General features: G+C 33.6%; 1 protein-coding gene across 2 annotated transcripts in view; it reads left to right on the top strand.

Moving 5' to 3' along the window:
* The first annotated feature begins 557 nt into the window (after positions 1-557).
* Positions 558-21860, top strand: part of TNFSF13B (TNF superfamily member 13b) — a 32761-nt gene continuing 11458 nt past the window's right edge. The window contains exons 1-3 of one of the 2 annotated variants that reach the window (XM_081046289.1): positions 558-1327; positions 1437-1527; positions 17599-17655. In XM_081046289.1, coding sequence (XP_080902415.1) covers positions 908-1327; positions 1437-1527; positions 17599-17655 — 568 coding nt within the window. In that variant the 5' untranslated portion in view covers positions 558-907. The remainder of the gene's footprint in view (positions 1328-1436; positions 1528-17598; positions 17656-21860) is intronic. The other variant, XM_081046290.1, reaches the window with a different exon arrangement.

Raw genomic sequence — 21860 nt, 5'->3', positions numbered from 1 at the left:
GCAGAGGCAACCTATGGACTCATACAGAGGTGCTTTAGGGAAAGAGCAGTTCATGGTGGGACTGAGGTATTTGGAGCTGGAAACAAGGCCGATTCTCCTCAAAACAGTATCAGACTGAGTGAGGACGTAAAGCTCCAAAAGTGGAAAGAGCAAAGGTGGGACGCCCCTCAGGAGGAGTTATCCTGTGGGTAACTGACTCCCAAGCAGTGAGTCCCAGAAGGAAAAAGCTTTCCCTTCAAAATGTATCCCCCCACGTGTAATGAACCCCCCTCATAATTTAATCTAAATTGTCTTGCAAATTTAGTCACATTCTTTTTATTACATTGCGAAGATAACAAAGAGAATACTCCCCAGTGGACTTCTGTGCCTCCCTTGAGGTCACTTCGTTTTGTTTCCTACTTGAGGGCTGTTAATAAATCACTCTCCAGCTGAGTATAGTTCAATGCTAAAGCACTTAGCTTATCTGACCTTCACATTAATTATTTTTATTACACAAGCAGGAACTTTAATGTTCGTTTTCCCCTTCCCTGCAAAGCCACATGGCCCCAAGTAGACCCAGTTCTCTCACGATGCAAAAGAGGGAGCTCCTTAAGCACCTGCGTAGCCAAGTTCCCTCGAGTGTGCTGATCCAAACCCAAAGTTCCGTCAAATCAGTAGTTTTAAGGGGCTCGTTTGTGAATGAGTATTTTGAGATGCCATTAAAATTCTTACAAAAACTGAAAGTGAAATGAGGAAGACTGATTGAGCAATCGACTGGAAGGGCAAATGCCAGGAAGACCTATCATACAATAGGGGCAGCGATGCAGCAGGACAGGGAGAAGAAAATTCAGGAGAATTCTCCTGAGGACAAGAGCCTAGCGGGGCCATGTAATCAATGTAGGACATCAGCAAACACAAATAACAGGAAATGATCCATTCCCTGTGGTCACTTATTCTAAAGACCCAAACCTTCAAAGCACAAGGAGTGAAATGTGAAATGGATGACTCCACAGAAGGGGAGCAGTCACGCCTTTCTTCTTGTCTTAAGGGAAGAGAAGAAATGAAACTGAAGGAGTGTGTCTCCATCCTCCCCCAGAAGGAAAGTCCCTCTGTCCGATTCTCCAGAGATGGAACGCTGCTGGCCATAACCTTGCTGCTGGCCCTGATGTCCTGCTGCCTCACGGTGGTGTCTTTCTGCAGGGTGGCTACCCTGCAAGCAGAGCTGGGGAACCTCCGGGCGGAACTGCGGGAGCACCCAGCTGAGCGGCTGCCAGGTCTCCCCCAGGCGGGAGCAGCAGCCCCCAGGGCAGCTGCTCAGGAGGCTCCAGCTGCCACCGCTGCACTGAAAGTAAGTTGGCAGGCAGCAGCTGCAGCCCCAGCACAGTTTCCCCACAAGGCTGCTTCCCCCACCTCAGATGTCTTTGCCATAACTTGGAATTTTTTTTTCCTCGTCTTAGGGCATCTTTGCAGCACCAGCTTTAGGAAACAGCAGCAACTCCAGTCAAAGCAGGAGGAATAAGCGTGCCACTCAGGGTTCAGAAGAATCAGGTACGTTTTGGACACAGAAGCATTTAGGAGTCAGGGATCCCAGCGTTCACAGGTGTGCAGGATAGCATCGGTTTGGGGGAGTGAGAGGTGAACATAACCTGGAGACTGCAGAATTTCCCATCTGAACCAAATGTGGCTTTCCCACAAAGCTGGAGTACTGACAGATTTAATAGGCTGCACAGCACGTTTTGTCCTCCAATGAGCAGATTGTGGGGATAGACGTATTTGTCTGTGCTATACTTTAATTCTAGAGGAGGAAAAGGGGGCACATCTTTTTCCTGAAATAGATAGTTCATGCCTATGTCAGAAGCATTGTCCAGCACTCCAGAAAAAAACCACTGTATGTTAGAGGAGAATTAGATTTTGTCGACCAAGGTCACAGAAGGTCAGCCAAAGACAAACATTTCCTGAGGGTGCATTGTATACTGTGAAACCAAGGAAAGATGATAGCCCAGGCAGGTGTGTGTTTGTGCTTTATTTTGTTTCTTGATTTAAAACGTTTATTTTATTCACACATACACACTGATTTTAAAGCTTTTCTTCAATGTATGCTTTTCTAGGAGATCCACATATTCATTATCATCTTGAAATGCTGCGTTAGTAGTTTCTGCCTCTCTTCATGTTTCACTCGTTCCACAGATTTTTATAGATTCCTGAAACCTCAGATTTGGTGAGGCCTCCCAAAATGCTCAATTCCAGTTCTTTCTTTTTGAAGATGAAGAAGAGCATTCGCATGGCATTAATGATCACAATTGAACAGATCCTTGGCATGACTCCCCTTTTATATGGAAGAACATTTTTTGAGCACCTAGAATATGCCAGGCAGGGATATATTAGGATAAGTATTGTCACACCTACTATTTTCTTTAACCTGCACAGTGACTATGAGATAAACAGAACATGTGTAATCATTTATATATATATATATAAATGTATATATATACATATGTATATTTGTATATATATATACATATATTTGTATACATATATTTGTACTTCTGAAGAGAAGTGCATGGGAAACATAGAGATGATTATTCAGGTATTCTTCTATCAGACCCTCTACCCCCCTCCACCCACCCCACGCACACGCATGTTAGCTGCTCTGACTGAACTTATTTTCACTAAATGCCTTGTTCATAAAAAATATTTTTTATTTTGTAAAACCATATTTTTATCTGGTTATCATATCTTTGTGTCAGTTATCAGAAACAGTTGGTTTTAAACATTTTTAAACTAGGAAATACTCATATTTTTACTATAATTTAACACATCAATTATTTTTATATTTTTCATTTTAGCATCTATATTTTTTACACAATTGAAAAAATGCAACATGTATATTTTTGTGTGCACTTATTGTTGCACCATAAACATTTTCCCTATTTCTAAGTAATTCTCACATATCTATATTAGCTTATTCATATAATTATTTAACACAATCATTTCCAATTTCTTTTTGCAGTAATGGAATATGACAAAATTATTGTGCAGATCTCTTCTGTTTTTGAGGAATTATATGTTCAATATAAATTCCTTAGATGGAATATCTGCGATAAAGAGGATAAAGATCTTTATCACCCTTGCTACCTATTGCCCTATTGCTTTCAAAATGAGTTATAAATGTATGCAATTAAAATGTAAGTTTTCCACAGATTTACAACATTTTATCTTTTAAAACTTATTTTGGCTAGTTCAGTAGTTGTAAAACAGTATCTCAAATTTATTTTCTTCTTACAAATAAGAATTAACTTCTTTCCACATATTTTGATAACTTCTAATTTTATCTTTTGCTAATTTATTTATAAGTTCTCTCATTTGTTTCTCCTATTTTTATAATTTTGAATAAACTCTATATTAGGCATATTAATTATATATCAAAATTTTGATGTAAATATTTTCACAATATTTTGCTGCTTTTTAAAACTTGTACAGATATTTTTTAATGTGATAAACTTTTATTTTGATTTTCTCTCATACATCAAAACTAAAAATATGTTTGTTCATAACCTCTTAAATAGGCATTCTATTCTCTGCTATTTTGACTTTTTGATAATTTAGTGTTTTAGTTTGGTATTCAACTCATTAATCCTTCTGGCGTTTACTTTGGTAAGTCATGTCATACCAGCTTTAACTTCCTCTTTCTTTGATTTTTTTCTTCCTAAACTGTTGCTAAATATCTCAAAAAAATTTATTACATGATTCTTTTTAATTTGTTTGCGTTGGAAAGTTTATTATGTTCCTCAGGTATAGTTGAACCTATTTTGAGACTTTTTTCCATTGATTTATTATTCTGTTTTAAATAAAATATTTGAAGTACTTTTATAATGTAATGAGTTTCAATGTCTAGTAGGCTTAGGATACCTCAGTCTTCTTCAACCTTCTCTGCTAGTATTTCCCTGCCTCTAAATTTTAGTTTTAAAAATAAACCTTAACTTTCCTATTGTATAGAGGATATAGGATACAGCAGATTTAAGAAGTAAAGGATTGAATAAGAAATCAATAACTCCTTGAGTCCCACTTCTCCAAAATATCTCTATTAATATTTTCAAATTTTTCCTATTGCAAAATTTTACATATCTATGTTTTTATAGCATCCAGAAATTTTATACTTATGAAAAAATGTCCCCAAATAATTTCAGATTTTTATCAAGTTGGAGAATAACAGAGAATTCTAACCTAGTAAATAAAAATTTACCCACTTTCCACAGTCCAGATGTAACCACGGTTATCATTATCATGGTTTGCCTCAAATTTTTATAAACTTTTAGTATAGTATATTCGTAAAGTATATAGTATATGTAGTACATATGTATATAGATATACTATATAGTATCTATATATAGTATATAAATATCATGTATATATAGTGTATAGTACATATGTCTACATGTCTATATATCTGTTTCTATGTATACTCATAACATTTATAGATCTGAGATGGAAAGTTTGAAGATGAGAGCCTTAGTGACCGGTAATATATGCTATTCCTTGTCAATGAAATTTGCTTGAATATTATTTATTATAGGTACTATCCTTTTCTGCAGGGAAAATTTACTTGTTAGTACTACTCTAAAATATTTACTCAAGAAGTTAACTATGATTTTGTTGTTGTTTGGTAGAGTCATTTCTCTGGAACTGAGAAAATTCTATACAGGTTGAATCTATACAGCTTTCTTTGGCTTTTGTTTCTATTCTAGTTATTCTGATTCATTTTCAGTAAGACTCAAAAACTATAGGTTGTCCCTTTTACTTTTGAAGTGTTCATTTATGTTATTTATTAATTGTCTATATACACTTTAAAACCATTAACATTTTTGTTGGAATTTAAAACTGTAACTCTGAAAAGGAAAATGAATTTTCAGTGTTTAATACATATATTCAAGAATGCTTAATATCTCAAGAATGTTTAATATTGAATTTTAAATTTCCCAATTGACATAGTTTTTCTCATGTAGGCTTCACTAATTAAATTTAAAAAGTGTTGCTATTTTAGAGTTTTAGCATTTTTAAAAAGCTTGTTAAACTGTTTAAAAATGTACAGTTTTCAATAAATCAAACAGCATTTGATCTCATGCTTCTTTATAAGTCACATAAACATACTATGGATTTATACTTAACAGAATTATGATATTATTTTAGATTTTTTCTGGAATACTCTTTCTACATACACTCCTCAATGACAATGTGCCATCATTTTATATCTGTCAAAAAAGATTCATAGCTAAATATTGCTAAATAACACACCCAAATGTTACCTGTTCTTATTTTTCTATAAATCTAACTCAAATTTACCAGCCACTTCAATTTTATTGCATGTATATTCAGTTTGTAAGTAAATTGCAGTGTGTTAGGCTAGAAAGCCTTACCTCCCCAGCATACAGCAAGCATTGCATCAGTATTTGGTACTTACTACATATCACCTAAGAAGGCTGTTTTCATTTGTACAGGTGTCTGTACAGCTAAAGAATAGAGACTTCTGTGCTCTGGCTCCTCTTTCTTCTTCTGTATATTCATCATAACACTTGTACACAGTATTCTATGAATATTTGTTGATTGGTTTTGGGCTCAATATGAAGTAAGATAAAATGATTTGAGAATGATTTGGCATCATATTGTGTGTGGGGGATTTTCCCATGTTTCTTCACTTGTCAGGTCTCACTTACAGGCCATCTTATGCAGTATTTTAACTTGGCATTTATGGATCTTGAGATTGTCATGCTAAACAAAATAAGTCAGACAGAAAAAGTCAAGAACCACAGGACTTCACTCATATGTGGCATATAAAATTAAAAGCAACAAACAAACAAACAAAAAGTCATAGATACAGACAACACTTTAGTGGTTACCAGAGGGTAAGAGGCAAGGGGGAGTAGAAGAGGGTAAAAGGGGTCAAATATATGGTGATGGAAGGAGAACTCACTCTAGGTGGTGAACACACAATGTGATAGATAGATGATGTATTATAGAAACATACACTTGACACCTGTGTGATTTTACTAACCAATGTCACCCCAATACATTTCATAAATATCAAACAAACAAGCAAAACACAAACAAAAAAAACACAACTAGTTAACCAAAGAATGAACCTAATCATAAGACTAGAGTCCTAGGGAGCGTCTGGAAATACCTTGCCTCAGATCCTTTTGATGCACCAGGTACAGGCACTATTTGGGCTAAAAAGTCATAGAAAAGCTCCCACGTTCAGGAACCTCTTTGACTACAATTTCATGGATTTCTGGGTTTATTTAATGTTTTCTTTTTGTTTTTGAAGTATTATTTACATATGATAAAGGGCTTATATCTTAAGGAATGCAGCTTGGTGAATATTCATAAACTGACAGCAGTAGATGCAGGGACCACCATCAGCCCACATGCCTTTTGGTTGCTCCTTCCCCTCCTCCCAAGGGTAAATGATGCTTTTACTTAATCTTAAAATTTGCTACTTTGGCTCCAGTGTTGTTTTCCTTAATTATGTTTTGTTTCAAATGAAAGCTTTATTAAATTTTATGTATTTCATAAGATAATTTCTGATTATAGTATAACAAACAGAAATGTGGGGAAATCCAGGATCAAAGAATTGCCAAATGGCTCATATTAGCCAAATATTCACTTTTAAAGTGTATTTGGAAATATTCCCAAGTGTACGAAAAGAATAACTAAAGTAATAATGGCCTTGAAAATATTACCCATTAAAATTTATTCAGCAAAGGGATCATGATAACCCATGTTTTTAACGCTCACCTAGCTATATGCATTTTAAAAACTAAAGATAAGCATCTTTAGAGTCCAGAAAGAAAATGAATTATTGTAAATGGGTTCCTGCTGAACTGAATCAATTTATTAATAAAATCAGGTGAACTTTGTATTTTTCCCTTGTTATTCAGTACAGAATTTAAAAGTTATTAGAAATCATGTGTTTTAGATTATAGAAAGACAAAAATTATTTTTTGATATTTTTTTATACTTGTCTCAATTGTAATAATAAAATAGTGGTAAAAACATGCGCAATTCAAAGAAATATAAAAAACAAGAGTTGGAGAAAATAGCCCATATTTTATATTCTTAATGTTTATTGTAAGGTTTTGACCAATCGACTTTGTTATTTTTCTCCAATTTTTAGTTTGGAATTATTTTTAGAGTTACAGAAAAGTTGCAAAGGCAGTGCAGAGAGTTGCTATATACCCCTCCTCCAGTTTCCCATAATGTTAAGATCTTATGTTACCATGGTACCTTGTCACAACTAAGAAACCAACACAAGGACTTAACTAATAACTAAGCTCCAGACTTTATTTGAATTTCACCAGTTTTTCCACTAGCGTCCTTTTCATGTTCCAGGAACCACCCAGGACACCACATTGTATTTAACAGTTTTTAAATGAGTTTTGAATATAGTATACATAAATTAACACCTAATATTGGAATGTAAGTATTTCTCTGGAGTAAACACTTTTCATTGTTAAAAGTAAAAATATCAATACTATTTTTGAGTCTTTTTTGTTTTTGAAATTCAGAGTCCATCTCCTGTGCATGGAAAGATGGGATATCTGAGGGGTGTCCAGTCTTTGATTGACATATCTAGCTTAGCTGTAACTTACAAGGCTGAAAAATGAGTTTTGAAAGCATAAAATGTAGGACTCAACCAACCAGTTTGTACCAAAATTAGGCTAACTGGAGCCTCTTACCCAGTAAGGGCGTGTTCCTTCCTAGAACAGAAACAGCTGGCTGCTGTCATGGTGATCTTTGACCAGAATCTTCCCTGACTGTTATTTCCCCCCCTATCCCCCCACCCCCGCTTCAATAATGAGAGATGCTTTTTTTTTTTCAGTGTTGCAAGAGTTGGCTTCTGTTCAATTTCCAAAAAAAGTATTTAAAATGAAAATTGTGACCTGACAACCAAATCTTTGAACCCTGTTCTTGTCAAGTTTAAAGTTTTGGGAAATAGAAGAGCCAGAAAACAAGTTAGTTAGTGTAGCCAAGAGGGATATTGCATCTCTTCCACGTATTCTGCAAGGCTTCTAGGTTCCCAGAATGTTTCTCATTGTTGGGTGTTGATTGGAAAACAAAACAAAAGTGTTCTGCCTATCTGAAATTACATTACAGGGAGGTGGAAAGACACAGAAAATAATCAATAAATATAATTCAAGAGTAAATTATCATATTAGAAAATGGCAAATACATTGAATACGTGAAAGTTTTAGGACAGGTTTAAGAGAATCAATCATGTGAAGGGTGAGGGAAGGTGAGGAAGGGATGTGGTTTTCTTTATTTCAAATAGGGAGTCCAGAGCACGTCTTTCTATTTTCTCCTTAAAAGCTCAATAATTCTTTTTACTTTCAATTTTTTTTTTCAAATTTGTAGACATGGGTATGTTATACATAAATTCATAATGTTGAGTGATATGTTCTCGTAAATAATTTTTTAGGAATGAGTTTTAATGTTTAATTATGTTTGTTATATTTAAAAGAACTGCATTGGGCAGCTGTACTTTTGTTATGGATTTTCTTTTAATCCATATATTCATTTCCAAAGAGAAAAGTAACAGATTTTCCTCAAAAAAGAGTAAACTTCCACTATACAAAGCTCTGAGGTAGGCACTCCAGAATATACAGAAAAGAGAAGAGAGGACCTCAGTGATTAGTATGTTCCATGTGCAAGCTCTCAGTTATGCCATGTCCATCTGATGTCATTCACCCTCTCAATACCCCGATTAGGTGGCATTATTGTCTTTATTTTAGATGAAAGAGTTGAAGTCCAGACATGGTCAATTTCTCCTCTCAACAAGCTAAATAAATATTCAGTTGGGGAAATTAAACAAGATTCGTATAAATTTTAAGATAAAAATAAAATAAACAAGCTCTTTAGTCTTTCAGAAACCCGTATAAATTAGGACTTCAGTTGATTCTAGTTCTGAAATAGATATTGTTATTTTCATTAAGTAAGAAAACAAAAAGTATTTCAAAATTACGTGTCAATCTCATGATTAAACAGCTAATTGCTTTGAGAACTAGTGAATTCATTATCTATTGACTAGAAATTCTGAGTTTTTTTTTTTTTGATTATGCAAGCTGTCTGTATTTATTGTTAAAGTAAGACACCAGATTTGAGAAAATGTATTGGGTCCTATAGTGGCCTAGACTATTACTAGTGTTATTACCAATGAGAGAGACAGCTACTTATGGAATCATAGAATGTTAGTAGTGGAGATCACAGACTAAAAGATTATCTACACTATGGTGGAGAAGAGCTGACCTGGGTTTTGAAGATTGAGTAGATTTGGATAAGAGGAGAATGTATCCCAGGGTATAGGAAGAGTAATATAACAGGAAATAAAAAACAAACAAACAAAAAAACAAGGAGAAGCCTTATGTTAGTAGGTGCAAGAAGCATAACACATACCAACACCTTGACGTTATCCACTTATTCTTCTAAATTTTTAGATTTTTGCAAGTGCTGATTGATTGAAGTGTTGTTACAAGTTCAGGCTTTCCTCTCCTCCTCCTATGGCTAGACAGTTTGAGATAGGGGAAATTGAAAATAACTGTTTCATGATAGCCTCTAACTCTAGTAGTGAAGTCACACAGCAACTCGTCCTTTTTTTTTTTCTCTATCTGCTGCTCTAGAGCTTCTTCTAGGAAATAGTAACAAATTTTAGAGAAATAATACACAACCATTTACTTTAAAAAATATTATATCATGCTACAGTTCTATGGATGAAAATTCAAAAAACTTATTGAGAATTATTTCTTATGGAAATTATTTTTTTCATATAACCTTGTGTCCAAAAGTTTATTGTTAGAGGGTCCAGGAACAGGTTTTTAAAATTTCTTTTTCATGGAAACATTTTTTTTTTTAATTTATGGAACCTATTTTCCCTAAAGCATTAATTTAATCTAATTTAACATATATTATAAAGTTGAATGTAACAATGGTTTTTTATAGAATTATTTGGAAAGGTTGAATGTTATGAAGTCTACTTTCTTTCCTAAATTGTTCCACAGATTTTTAAATTTTGAATCTGTCGTAAACCAGATACTGCAAATTTGTAAATAATTGTTCTTAATATCAAGTGACTCCCAGTCTAGGGGCAGAGACAGTTAAACAAACCATTAGAATGCATAATGAAATGTATGTTGATATACATACCACATTTTGCCATGTATAATGTGCACTTTTTTGCCCAAATTGTGAGGGAGAAATAAGGATATGCATTATACATGGCTAGTACTAATTCTGTATCTATATAAATGATTTTAATTTTTTTATTTATGGTTATGAGTTAAAAGTGCAATAATAAATAAATATATAAATAAATTAATTAATTAAATGCTAACATTCCTTTATAATACAAAAAACAAGTACCTAAATATAAAAAATATAAAAATTTGAATTAAAAAAATTAAAACGAAAGATTTTTTTCCCTGAAAGTTTGGGCCAAAAACTTGGGTGTGCATTATACACGGGAGTGTATTGTACTTGTTAAAATATGGTACGTATAATGTGTAGGAGGATCAAATGTTTAGCTAGAAGGATCAGGGAAAGAGTTGATATTTGATCTGAACCCTGAAGGATGATTGCGCTTTCACAAGATGGAAAGTGAAGAATGTTTAGCCACAGGAAATGGCAGATACACAGTCATGGAATTAAGAAGATGACCTCTGTTCTGAGAAAGTGTGTTTAAGTACAGCTGTGTGGGTGAGTAGAGTTCATGAGGTGGTGAAGTAGACTTGATTTTTGTATGCAAGGGAAACCCACTGAAGGAATTACAAACATTAGAAGAACAAAATAAATTTTATGTTTAAAAAGATAAATCTGGAGAAAATGCAAATGATTGACTAGGAATTCTAGAAAAGTGAAGAGGCCCAACTTGTACGCTAATGTAATTGTCAAGAACGATGAAGATAAAGATCTGAACATAGGCTACCATGCGCCTCATCTTGTCTCTCTCTCTTTTTTTTTTTTTAAAGATTTAATTGGAGAAGGGGAACAGGACTGTATTGGGGAACAGTGTGTACTTCCAGGTCTTTTTCCAAGTCAAGTTGTTGTCCTTTCAGTCTTAGTTGTGGAGGGTGCAGCTCAGCTCCAGGTCCAGTTGCTGTTTTTTTAGTTGCACGGGGCACAGCCCACCATCCCTTGCGGGAGTTGACCGGCAACCCTGTGATTGAGAGCCCACTGGCCCATGTGGGAATCGAACTGGCAGCCTTTGGCATTAGGAGCACGGAGCTCCAACTGCCTGAGCCACCAGTTCGGCCCCCATCTTCTCATTTTTTATCATTCATTCTCTCTCTTTCTTTCTCTCTCTCCTGCCCTTCCTCTCCTTTTCTCCCTCTCCCTTCCTCCCCTCCTCTTCCTTCAGCCATACTTGCTGTGTCCCTCCAAAGTCAGCCTTTGCATATACTCATGACTATTAATTTGTTTGGAATGTTTCTATCTCTTTCTTCCGACTCTAAAGTGCCACTGCCATTCATTGAAGCCTTCCTGATTAATCAAATATCTGGGCACACTATCACATATAAATGCAACTTGAATTCTGTTTTTATGATATTGATTCATGCCTGTTCTTTCCACTATATTGTATGCTCCAGGCGAGTAGGGATTGTTTTTCTTTTTTCTTTTTTTCATTTTTTGATCTATTCCTAGCACAGCACATGACATAAATGTAGTGCTTGGTAAAATTGCTGAATGAGATGAATGTGAGATAGAATATAAATTTAACAAAAGTTAAAAATTCAAACATTAGAACTTATTATTTGAATTTTAAGAGTGAGGATGAAGGAAGGAATCAGGCATGTTTATACACTTTCTATCTTGGGCAACTCAGGGGACAGTTATATGTCCACTAATAGAGAAAATAGAGGAGTAAGAGGTAAGTGTGTGAGGAAAATAAAGAAATAGATTTGGGCATGTAGAAGTTGAGGTGTCACTATGGCATCCAGAGAGAAATGTCCAAGGGGAAATTCAAGATGTAACAGCCAATTGTGTAACTTATTGTTACCTTTCTCCAGATATTCAAGTGTATTTCTATTTTTGGTTTTACCCTCCTTGACTTCAGACATGTTTGCATGTTGTGTCATGAAGTTAATACTCTTCACTGCTAAGTTACTGATGTCCAGTGACTTCCGAATATACATCGTTAAAAAAGAGAAATATTCTAAAATAATGCAAAAAAGTCATGGCAGAAGAAAAAAAACACATATCTTGTGGAGATGACAATTCAACTATAAAGTTAGTAATTTAAAATTAAAATATTTGGTCAATTGTAAAATGAAACAACATTAGATGATGATGGTGATTTTTTTGGTTGTTTTTGGTTTCTTTTTTAACTCAGTGATTATGAGGCTAGGCAAAGGGCTACATATCCTACATTGCTTTAGGCATAGGACATATTACGAATGGTATAATACATTACAATGTCCAATTAATGCTTAAAAGTCTTTCTATTTACATATGCACACATAGAAAGTCTTCAGTTCAAATATTTTTCTTTACTTCTATCAGCTATAGTTATTTCTGTTTTATTTTATCAACTCCATTCCAGCCCTTAGAAAACTACCACCCCTCTCTTACTTCCTCAGGACCATTATAGTGATACTATCTTTCTGAATTCTCCAGAATTGAAAACTTGAAAAAAAATGAGTTTTTAATTCTCCTTCAAGCACCTATGGTCATTAGTCACAGACTTTTACCTTTATTTTTTCCACAATTTATTTTGGATGCTCCATTTATATAATTTCATTAGAGACCAGATCATCCTTATAGTATATTTATTACCAGTCAACAGCTGAAACTTTGCTAACTCCTTTCATGGCAACTCATTGTATACATAGACATATGTATGATCAACCTGTATCAGACAACCCCATCTCAAGATTAAGAATTCCTTTTTTTTTCCTGTTTTCTAGTAAGTCAAGTACATACTTCTCAATCTAGCTCTCTAAAAATTCTTTTAAAACTTTCAACTCCTACTGGTTTCATAAGTAACCACCTAAGCAAACTGCTTATCATTGATCAAATAAAACTTTATAATACAGTTTTCCACACCTAAATGTTTATCCCAAAACAATGCTTTATTTAATTTCTTCATTGACTTATGTCCAACTTTAGGTAAATATTTAGATCCTGAAAGGATTTCCCCTAATTAAACTTTTCTAGCTGGGTGAAGGAGAACTACAAAGAATTAGTAGGTATAGGTCATGTGGATATGGCAAAAGAAATATAAAAAGGTCTGTTTTTTCATGGGAACCATGCATACATAATCTGCAATAATTTCATTATTTATGGTCATTTATATTAGAATTAGCTTTGTTGAAATAATGCATAATCAACCATATTCCAGTTTGAAAGGGTTTCGTTCCAATACAGAAAACAATACAACAGATATTAGCAGTCCCATTAGCTTTCAAATCCCTTTCCTGATTAAATGGTACTTGAATATTATACTTCAGAAGGTAGGTTTCAAACCCAGATATAGAAAATATATAGAAAATATTTAAATGCTATTCTAATTGTGAAGTTGGTTGTATTTTATTATGTCAAATATTGAGCAATAGCAAGTTGTTTTTTTTCTAAAAGTTTTTGTTTTAAGGATTCTGTTTTGTAAACTATTTTTGCCCTCGACATAATATTTTGTTTTGAGAAGTACTTTACACAAAGTTTGATATTATGAGTAAATTTTTCTATGCTTGCAAAGTGTACTCAAGATTAATTTTCCATGTTTCACACATCACTATATATATATGTGTGTGTGTGTGTATAGATATTTTTTTTCACATCTTGTGTGTGTGTGTGTGTGTGTGTGTGTGTGTGTGTGAGTCTCCTCATCAGACACAAAAGTATGCTATTGCCTTGCTTTGTTAAAAGATAAACTGTCCTCAAACTCTTGTATAATTCCCTTCAATTGTAGTAGAGGGAAAGAAGTGTGAGAAACTTATGAAAACCAAACACAATCATTAGTATTATAATAATTGTTATCAATGCCGTGTTTCTTACATTAGACTATGCATTCTCAAAACTCTTGTGGTTGTGGGGGGGGCTTGAGACATTCTCTGTTGCTTGGGTCTGCTCCTATTTCTTTGGAGTGTACTTTCTCTCTTAACAAACTGCTCTAGCACCACTTTTAAAAAAACAAAAACAAAAACTCTTGTCGTTGGATATCTATGCTATTGGGAGATACCAAAAAATAATATTGCTCCTTTTTGTCCCACTTTTTGTGAGTAATAATCTATACTCTAAGATCAGATCTGGAGAGAGCCCTAAAAGGCTAAACTGGAGGTAAGTTGTTAATAGGTATCAAATTTCTTAAAGGGAGAGTTGAAAAGTGAAGAAGCAAATAGCACTGATAGGCTGATGGAACATGAGGAACATCTAATGGAGAAAGTCCTGTTTTTATTTTCAACAAAACTCCTTGAAAAGCCCAGTGACTTTCTCTGGAATAAGGAAAAATAATGAATATGATTAGCTTCAGCGAGTATAATTCAAATATTGTTATTGAACTGCCATTTTGATATCCCATTTTCTTTTCTGAAGAGTATTTCTTAAAATAAACTTTTCTCTCGATAATGTATTTTCTTCTAAAAGTTAGATTGCTGCCACTACATGATGGAATGGACCATTGTTTTTCAATGTGTAGCTTGTGGCCAAGTTTTAGTTAGGCTGCCGAGATTAAAATTCAGATATTTTCATAATGGCTTGGTAGTGTCGAGGCATCACTCATTTGGTAAAACTAATTTTGTCTAATGAGGACATGTAAGTCTCCTGTAGGAGTTTTAGGAAAACAGTCAGGGAAAGGGTTAATTGAAATAGGAAGCAATGCCGACTAGTATTTCTTTGGTCTCTATCAGCTTCATTGGGTCTTGGTGCTCTCATCGTGTCTGTCCTTCATTATGTTTCCAGTTTGTGTGGTTCAATACTATTAGGAACAATAATGCCAGCACTACAATTAATAACAGCCAAGAATGATTTTGCAATGATTATATACTATGCATAGTACTGAATGCTTACATTATCATTTAATCTTTATAATATACATGCACACATATCATGGAAGAAAGACAGAAAATTTGGAAGTTTGACTTTGACTTTTGTCAACATCTTCTTCTGTTTTGTGTGGAGGAAAGATTAGAGCTTTACCTACTCTGATTGACCCTTGCATACCTCACAGAACTTATCATGGTGCCTTGTAAGTAGTAATTTCTTAAGAAGTGTTTGTTAGAAAAATAAGAACGTGTTTAAAATAGATGATGGCTATGCTATATAGTATTGTGCCCTACAGAGTTTAGCTGCTTTGGATGTTTTGTTACTTCTTTCTTTCTTTTTTTTTTCTTCAGTAAATGTTAACTTTTTATATAATCCCACTGTACATGTGCACAGTTTATGATCTGATGTTTTGTTTTTTTAATTTTATTGGGGTGACAATTGTTAATGAAATTACATAATTTCAGGTGTACAATTCTGTATTACATCATCTATAAATCCCATTGTGTGTTCACCACCCAGAGTCAGTTCTCCTTCCATCACCATATATTTGATCCCCCTTATCCTCATCTCCCTCCCCCCACCCCCTTACCTTCTGTAATCACTAAACTATTGTCTGTGTCTATGAGTTTTTGTTTCTCATTTGTTTGTCTTGTTCTTTTGTTGTTTTTGGTTTATATACCACATATCAGTGAAATCATAGGGTTCTCTGCTTTTTCTGTCTGACTTATTTTGCTTAGCATTATACTCTCAAGATCCATCTATGTTGTCACAAATGTTCGTGTATCATCTTTCCTTAATGCCGAATAGTATTCCATTGTGTATATATACCATAACTTCTTTATCCATTCATCTATTGAAGGACATTTTGGTTGTTTCCATGTCTTGGCCACCATAAACAAAGCTGCAATCAACATTGGTGCACACGTGTCTTTATGTATAAATGATTTCAAATGCTTTGGGTAGATACCCAGGAGAGGGATTGCTGGGTCACATGGTAATTCTATTTGTAATTTTTTGAGGAACCTCCACACTGCCTTCCATAGTGGCTGCACCAGTCTTCATTCCCACCAACAGTGTATCAGGGTTCCTTTTTCTTTCTTTAAAGCCATCCTTATTCACAACTGTTCTGCCTGTTACAATCTTTTTACATATTTTCATAGTAGAAAGTCTACCATAGTAACTGCATTAATGAGTCACATTTTCCCTATGGCTACCCTTGTTTCACAAATCAATTAAAGAAACACAGAGTAGACCCAAATGTTCTGCTCCTATCGAATTGATCAGATTAATGTAAAAATGTGTTGGAAAACTTTCATAGTTATAAAGGAATTGCAGTTTTTAACATTATATTTCCACCTTTAAATGCCAAGGGACATTTCTTAACAGATTTTCTCATGTGATAACTCTTTTTAACACTGTTCTTTTTAGGCCTATTCATTTGCACAACCTCAGAATACAATCATTACATCTATTATTCCATGTTTTAAAAATTAGAAAATTTTCAGTTAATCAGCTGAGGCAGAAATTCTAGACTGAAGCTCTTAAAATATATACATTGAGAAGCATGTTTTTAAAGTATTGCTTCAATTCTGAAGAAAACACTTGCTACATAATAAAAAATCTAAACTAATATTTTCTTAATTTAAAATAGTCATGCTTAGATTTATGTTTCATATTCTCATAGATGTTTACTGCTTTGCTTTGTTTTCCTACAGACACTGTCCTTATTTTGCTTTTACATGAAGGCATTTGTCTTTAACAGAATAGTTATTTATTCCCTTGAATATTCTTTGGAATATTCTACTGTGCATACAGCATGTGATATGAATGGAGGTTTCCCAGAAACTTCACTGATTGTGCAGTGTCATAGAAATCTTCCATTTTATTTTTAAAAGATGTTCTCTCTTTCTCTTTTTGGTCCAAATATTTTACCAAAAGCCTGATTAGCTCCACAGTGAAACAGATGTCGTTTATATTTTGGCCCTGTCACCTTCCACCTCAGGTTCTGAGCAAGTTGTTTACATTTTCCAAGACTTAGTTTTCAGTATGTGATTTTTAAGATCTTTGTAAGGTTGCCTGAATTTATATCTGCTCAATAAATGTTAGCAATTATACTTTTATTTTTAGTAATGTTAATGGTAGTACTTATAGTACTAGTGAATCATTATTACTGTTAGATTTTTTGAATCAAGAAATCATTTTAGTATAATCTGTTAGTTTGATTGGCTCTTGTATTTGACAGACTTGAAAAATGAATAATAATGACTAAACGTGCTTTCTATACATAACATTTTAAAGCAAGTTAGGTTAAACTGTAAAAATAACATATATACTTACTGTACGTCAGCAACATGTAGAGTTTTTCTACAACATGAATTTCAAGTAAAAATTATATTTCAGGTACATTATATTAAAAATCCTTTGGTAAATTTCATAAAATAATTTTAAGAACAATATACAAGAACAATATACAGAGGAAATATAATATATTTGGTGTTACTGGAGATTGGGTTTGTAGCTTTGTGTTCTCAGTCATCCTTAGTTCCCTGACTATTTCTATTGGAGTAACTAAAATGATACATTTTTGCTTTTCAGTCACTCAAGACTGCTTGCAACTGATTGCCGATAGTGACATGCCTACTATACGAAAAGGTAACAAAATAGTCCCAGTAATTTTTTCACTTAGAATTCAGTCTAGTCCAATCACTTGTAAGTTTCAAGTCCAGACTGTATTCAAACTTCATTTCAAATCAACTCCCTACCTGAAAACTTGTTATAGTCAGATGTAAAATAATAAACTTAAATTTATTCAAAAATGATTAGGGAATAAATATATAGGCTTATGTAATATTTTAGAACAGAATTACCTTAGAGACACTAATACATCGAAATTTTAAATAATGAGCATATGTTAAACAAAATCAATACTAAAGCAAGTTCCATTTTTATTATTTATAAATCATTTTGGCTTTCATATTGCCTCAAGATCATTTTTGCAAATACTAATTCTCCTATTATATTAAGTTGTAGAAATCATAATAGGATGAAGATAAAACTGAACATGTCATGAACACCTTATATCAATTAATTTATTAATAAATATATAATATGTACAAATAAATAAAACATTTTATTTTAGAAAGTTCAATGTGAAATTATTGCCTTTTATTTTACAAATAATGGTTAAAAATATCCAATGTTACAGTTACTGTGTGGGCATTGGGACTTAGCAATGACTAAAATGTGTGTTTCCTCACTTGCATGGAATTTACCTTCTGATAAGGGAAAAACGGAAAAAGAAATAAACAAGTAAAATGTAAACTGATAAATTTAATGCTGTGGAGAAAAATAAAGCAAGCAGGGGGCAAGGGAATATTTAGGCTGTGAACTACAAAAGAGAGTTCAGAAGTGTCAGGAGCTTAAGCTGGAGCCAAGAATGGGGAAAGAAGAACAAGCCCAGATAATGAATTGGGATTGACCTTTGTAATAATTCCCAGGAGTGGTATTTTCCATCTGTATTTTTCTATGTGACTTTAATTCTTTTAAATGTAACACAAATATTAAACTGTGAAATTCTATTATTATTTATTGCTCTGCATTTTCTAAAGTCATAGGTTTGCAACTTTTAATAGGCAGCAAACTGTTGCCTAAGAATTAAAATTAAGTCAGAAGACCCTAAGGACTAAAGATAAAACTGAAAAAATATAACTTGGAAAAGATTTGTTTTACTCATTTGGCCAAAAACAAAAATGCTGTACATCACACAAAAAGACACAGCTGGTCTTCCATTGTGAGTGTGAATTGCACAGTGTTATGACCTTCCTGGTGCTCTCCACCAATCCAGGTTGCTTATCTGGGTGCCTTGCCCTCGGGACTCATTGGTTGGTTTTGTGATGCCAGAAAGCCTTGAGCAGTATGTAAATGTAAGTGTGCATTGGCATTTTAGCACTACTGCTTTACTGCTCCCCATACATTTTGATATGCTGTGTTTCCATTTTTATTTGTTTCAAGATATTTTTGATTTACGTTTTTATTTCTTTTTTGATCCCTTGATTGTTCAGGAGTGTGTTGTTTTAACATCCACACATTTGTTAATTTTCCAATTTTCCTCCTGTTATTGATTTCTAGTTTCTTGTCTTTGGAAAGGATACTTGATGATTTCAGTCTTATTAAATTTGTTAAGATTTATTTTGTGCCCTAACATTTTTATTTCACATATAATGGTTAAAATCCTCGAGAATTTTCTTTGTGCACTTAGGAAGAATGTATATTCTGGTTCGGTAGAATGGAATATTCTGCATGTATCTCAATTAGTTTGGTCTATATTGTTGTTCAAGTATGATATTTCTTTATTAATTTTCTTTTGGATGATCTATCCATTAATGGGGTATTGAATTCTCCTACTGTTATTGTATGGTTGTGTTCTTCTTCCTTAAGAGCTGTTAATATTTTCTTTATATATTTAGGGTCTCCAATGTTAAATGCATACATATTTTTATTTTATATCCTCTTGATGAATAAATTCATTTATCATCATATAATGGCCCTCTTTGTCTCTTGTGGCGGTTTTTGGCTTTGAGTCCATTTTTTCTGATATAAAAATAGCCACTTCTTCATTTGCATAGAATATTGTTTTCAAACCCTTCACTTTCAGCCTGTGTGTGTCCTTAAAGTGAGTCTCTTATAGGCAGCACATGGTTGGATTATTTTTTAAATCTATTCAGCCACTCTACACTTTTACTTCTCCCTCACCCACATTTTGTTATTGATGTGACAATTTACATATTTTTACATTGTGTATCTATTAACAAATTATTATAGCTCTTTTAATATTTTGTCTTTTAACTTTTATACTAGAGTGAAAGTGATTTACAACTCATTTCAGCCACTTCTTTCAGGTTGATTATTAGGGATTTGTTTTCTTTCTTTGATTGTGTTATGCTTTCTTGATTCTTCATGTTCCTTGTAGATTTGCTTTGTTGTCTTTGCATTTGAAGAAATGCAGTCTACCTCTCCCAGTCTCCATGGACCGATTTTCACAGACATATTCATTGCTCAGCAGTGCTTGTTATTAGCCATTCTAAGGCTGGGGACAAGACCCCCTTTGATTCCTTTCATCCCTCTTGGAGGAAAAGCATCAATTCTTTGCTTCCCCTCAATCATGACCAAAAAAAATGTTGGCTATAAGAAGATGCTCTCCCCTTTACTATGTTATTAACTGTATCAGGGCACCAAGCTCTTTTGGTTGTTCAGTGCTCAAGATGAAGCAAGATAGAAACCAGCTCTACAGAAGACACTATGAGAGGCCATGAGGCCCAGTGCACACTCTAATCTCACCATCCCTCCATGAGAGAATCATGGGCTGAGGCAACCTTCTTGATGCTGAGCTCAGTCTGTTTTGGGGAGGGACTGATGTGAGACAACTGAAATTGCTCTTCTTACCCATATAAATATAACTGTTACTTAGTTTGTGCTCCTCTGGAATGCCTCTACTTGTTAGCTCAAATCTGAATTTCTCTTCAAGGTATTTTAGCACCAATGTTATTTTTAAATCAGTGTTTCTGTGGAGGGATGATGTGTAAGGCTTCCTACTTTGCCATCTTGCCGACATGATCTCTCATTCAGAATTTCAAATGTGTCATCCTACTGACTTTTGCCTACATGGTTTCAAATGAAAAATCAGCTGTTAATATTATGGAGCATCCCTTGTACTTGAGGAATTGCTTCTTTCTTGCTGCTTTTCAGATTCTCTCTTGTCTTTGTCTTTCCCCTGATTAATTATAATGCATCTTGGTGTGGATCTCTTTGAGTTTATCCTTCTTGGAACTCATTCAGCTTCTTGAATGTATAAATTGATGCTTTCTTCAAAGTTGGGAAGAGTTTGGCCATTGTTTCTTCAAATATTCTTTCTGCCCCTTTTTCTTCTCCTTCTGGAACTTCCATAATGCATATATTAGTCTGATTGATGGTGTCCTACATGTCCTTTACCCTCTGTTTACTTTCTTTCATTCCTTTTTCTTTCTGTTACTCAGACTATATAATTTCAATTGCCCTATCTTCAATTTTGCTGATTCTATCTTCTGTCTGCTCAACTGCTGTGTACCCTTTATATATACCCTATATATATATACCCTATATGTGTACCCTATATATATAGATATATAGATATAGATATAGATATAGATAGATAGATAGATACATATATTTATTTTAATTTCAATTATTTTACTTTTCAGTTCCATAAGTTCTGTTTGGTTCTCTTTTTTAAAATATTTTTTATCTCTTTACTGATAGTGTCTATTTGTTCAACCAAAATTCTCCTGTTTTTTAAAAAATATTTTTCCTTATTTTTAACGAATATGTATGTATATAGAGTAAGCAAATATTTTTGTTTTCTTTTCCCATGGTTTCCTTTAGCTCTTTAAACATATTTAAAGATGCAGTCTTTGTCTATTAAGTCCGATGTCTAGGCTTCCTCAGGAATGGTTTCTGCTAATTTCCTTTTCTTTTTCCTTTGAGTGATCTATAATTATCTGTATTTATGCTTTGTATTTTTCTTTGAAAACTGAACAATTTGAATATTACAATATGGTAAGTCTGTAAATTATATTTTCTCCCACTCTGAGAGTTTGCTGTTGATTGTTGTGGGCTGCAGTTGTCTGTTTATTGAATTTTTCAAAAATATTTTGCAGACTATATTCCTTATTCTATGTGGTCACTGAAGTCTTTTTCTTCTCTCTCTCTCTGCAGTCAGTCCAACAGAAATTTTTTTTTTTTAAAGTCTCCAGTCATAGTAATCCTGATAGAGACTCACTTAAATACTAGGAATGAAACAAACAAAAACTCCCCTTTTCTTA

This window comes from Rhinolophus hipposideros (genome assembly GCF_964194185.1).
Source record: "Rhinolophus hipposideros genome assembly, chromosome: 4".
Taxonomy (NCBI): Eukaryota; Metazoa; Chordata; class Mammalia; order Chiroptera; family Rhinolophidae; genus Rhinolophus; species Rhinolophus hipposideros.
The sequence above is the reverse complement of the archived record's forward strand: the minus strand, read 5'-3'. Positions and strand labels throughout refer to the sequence as shown.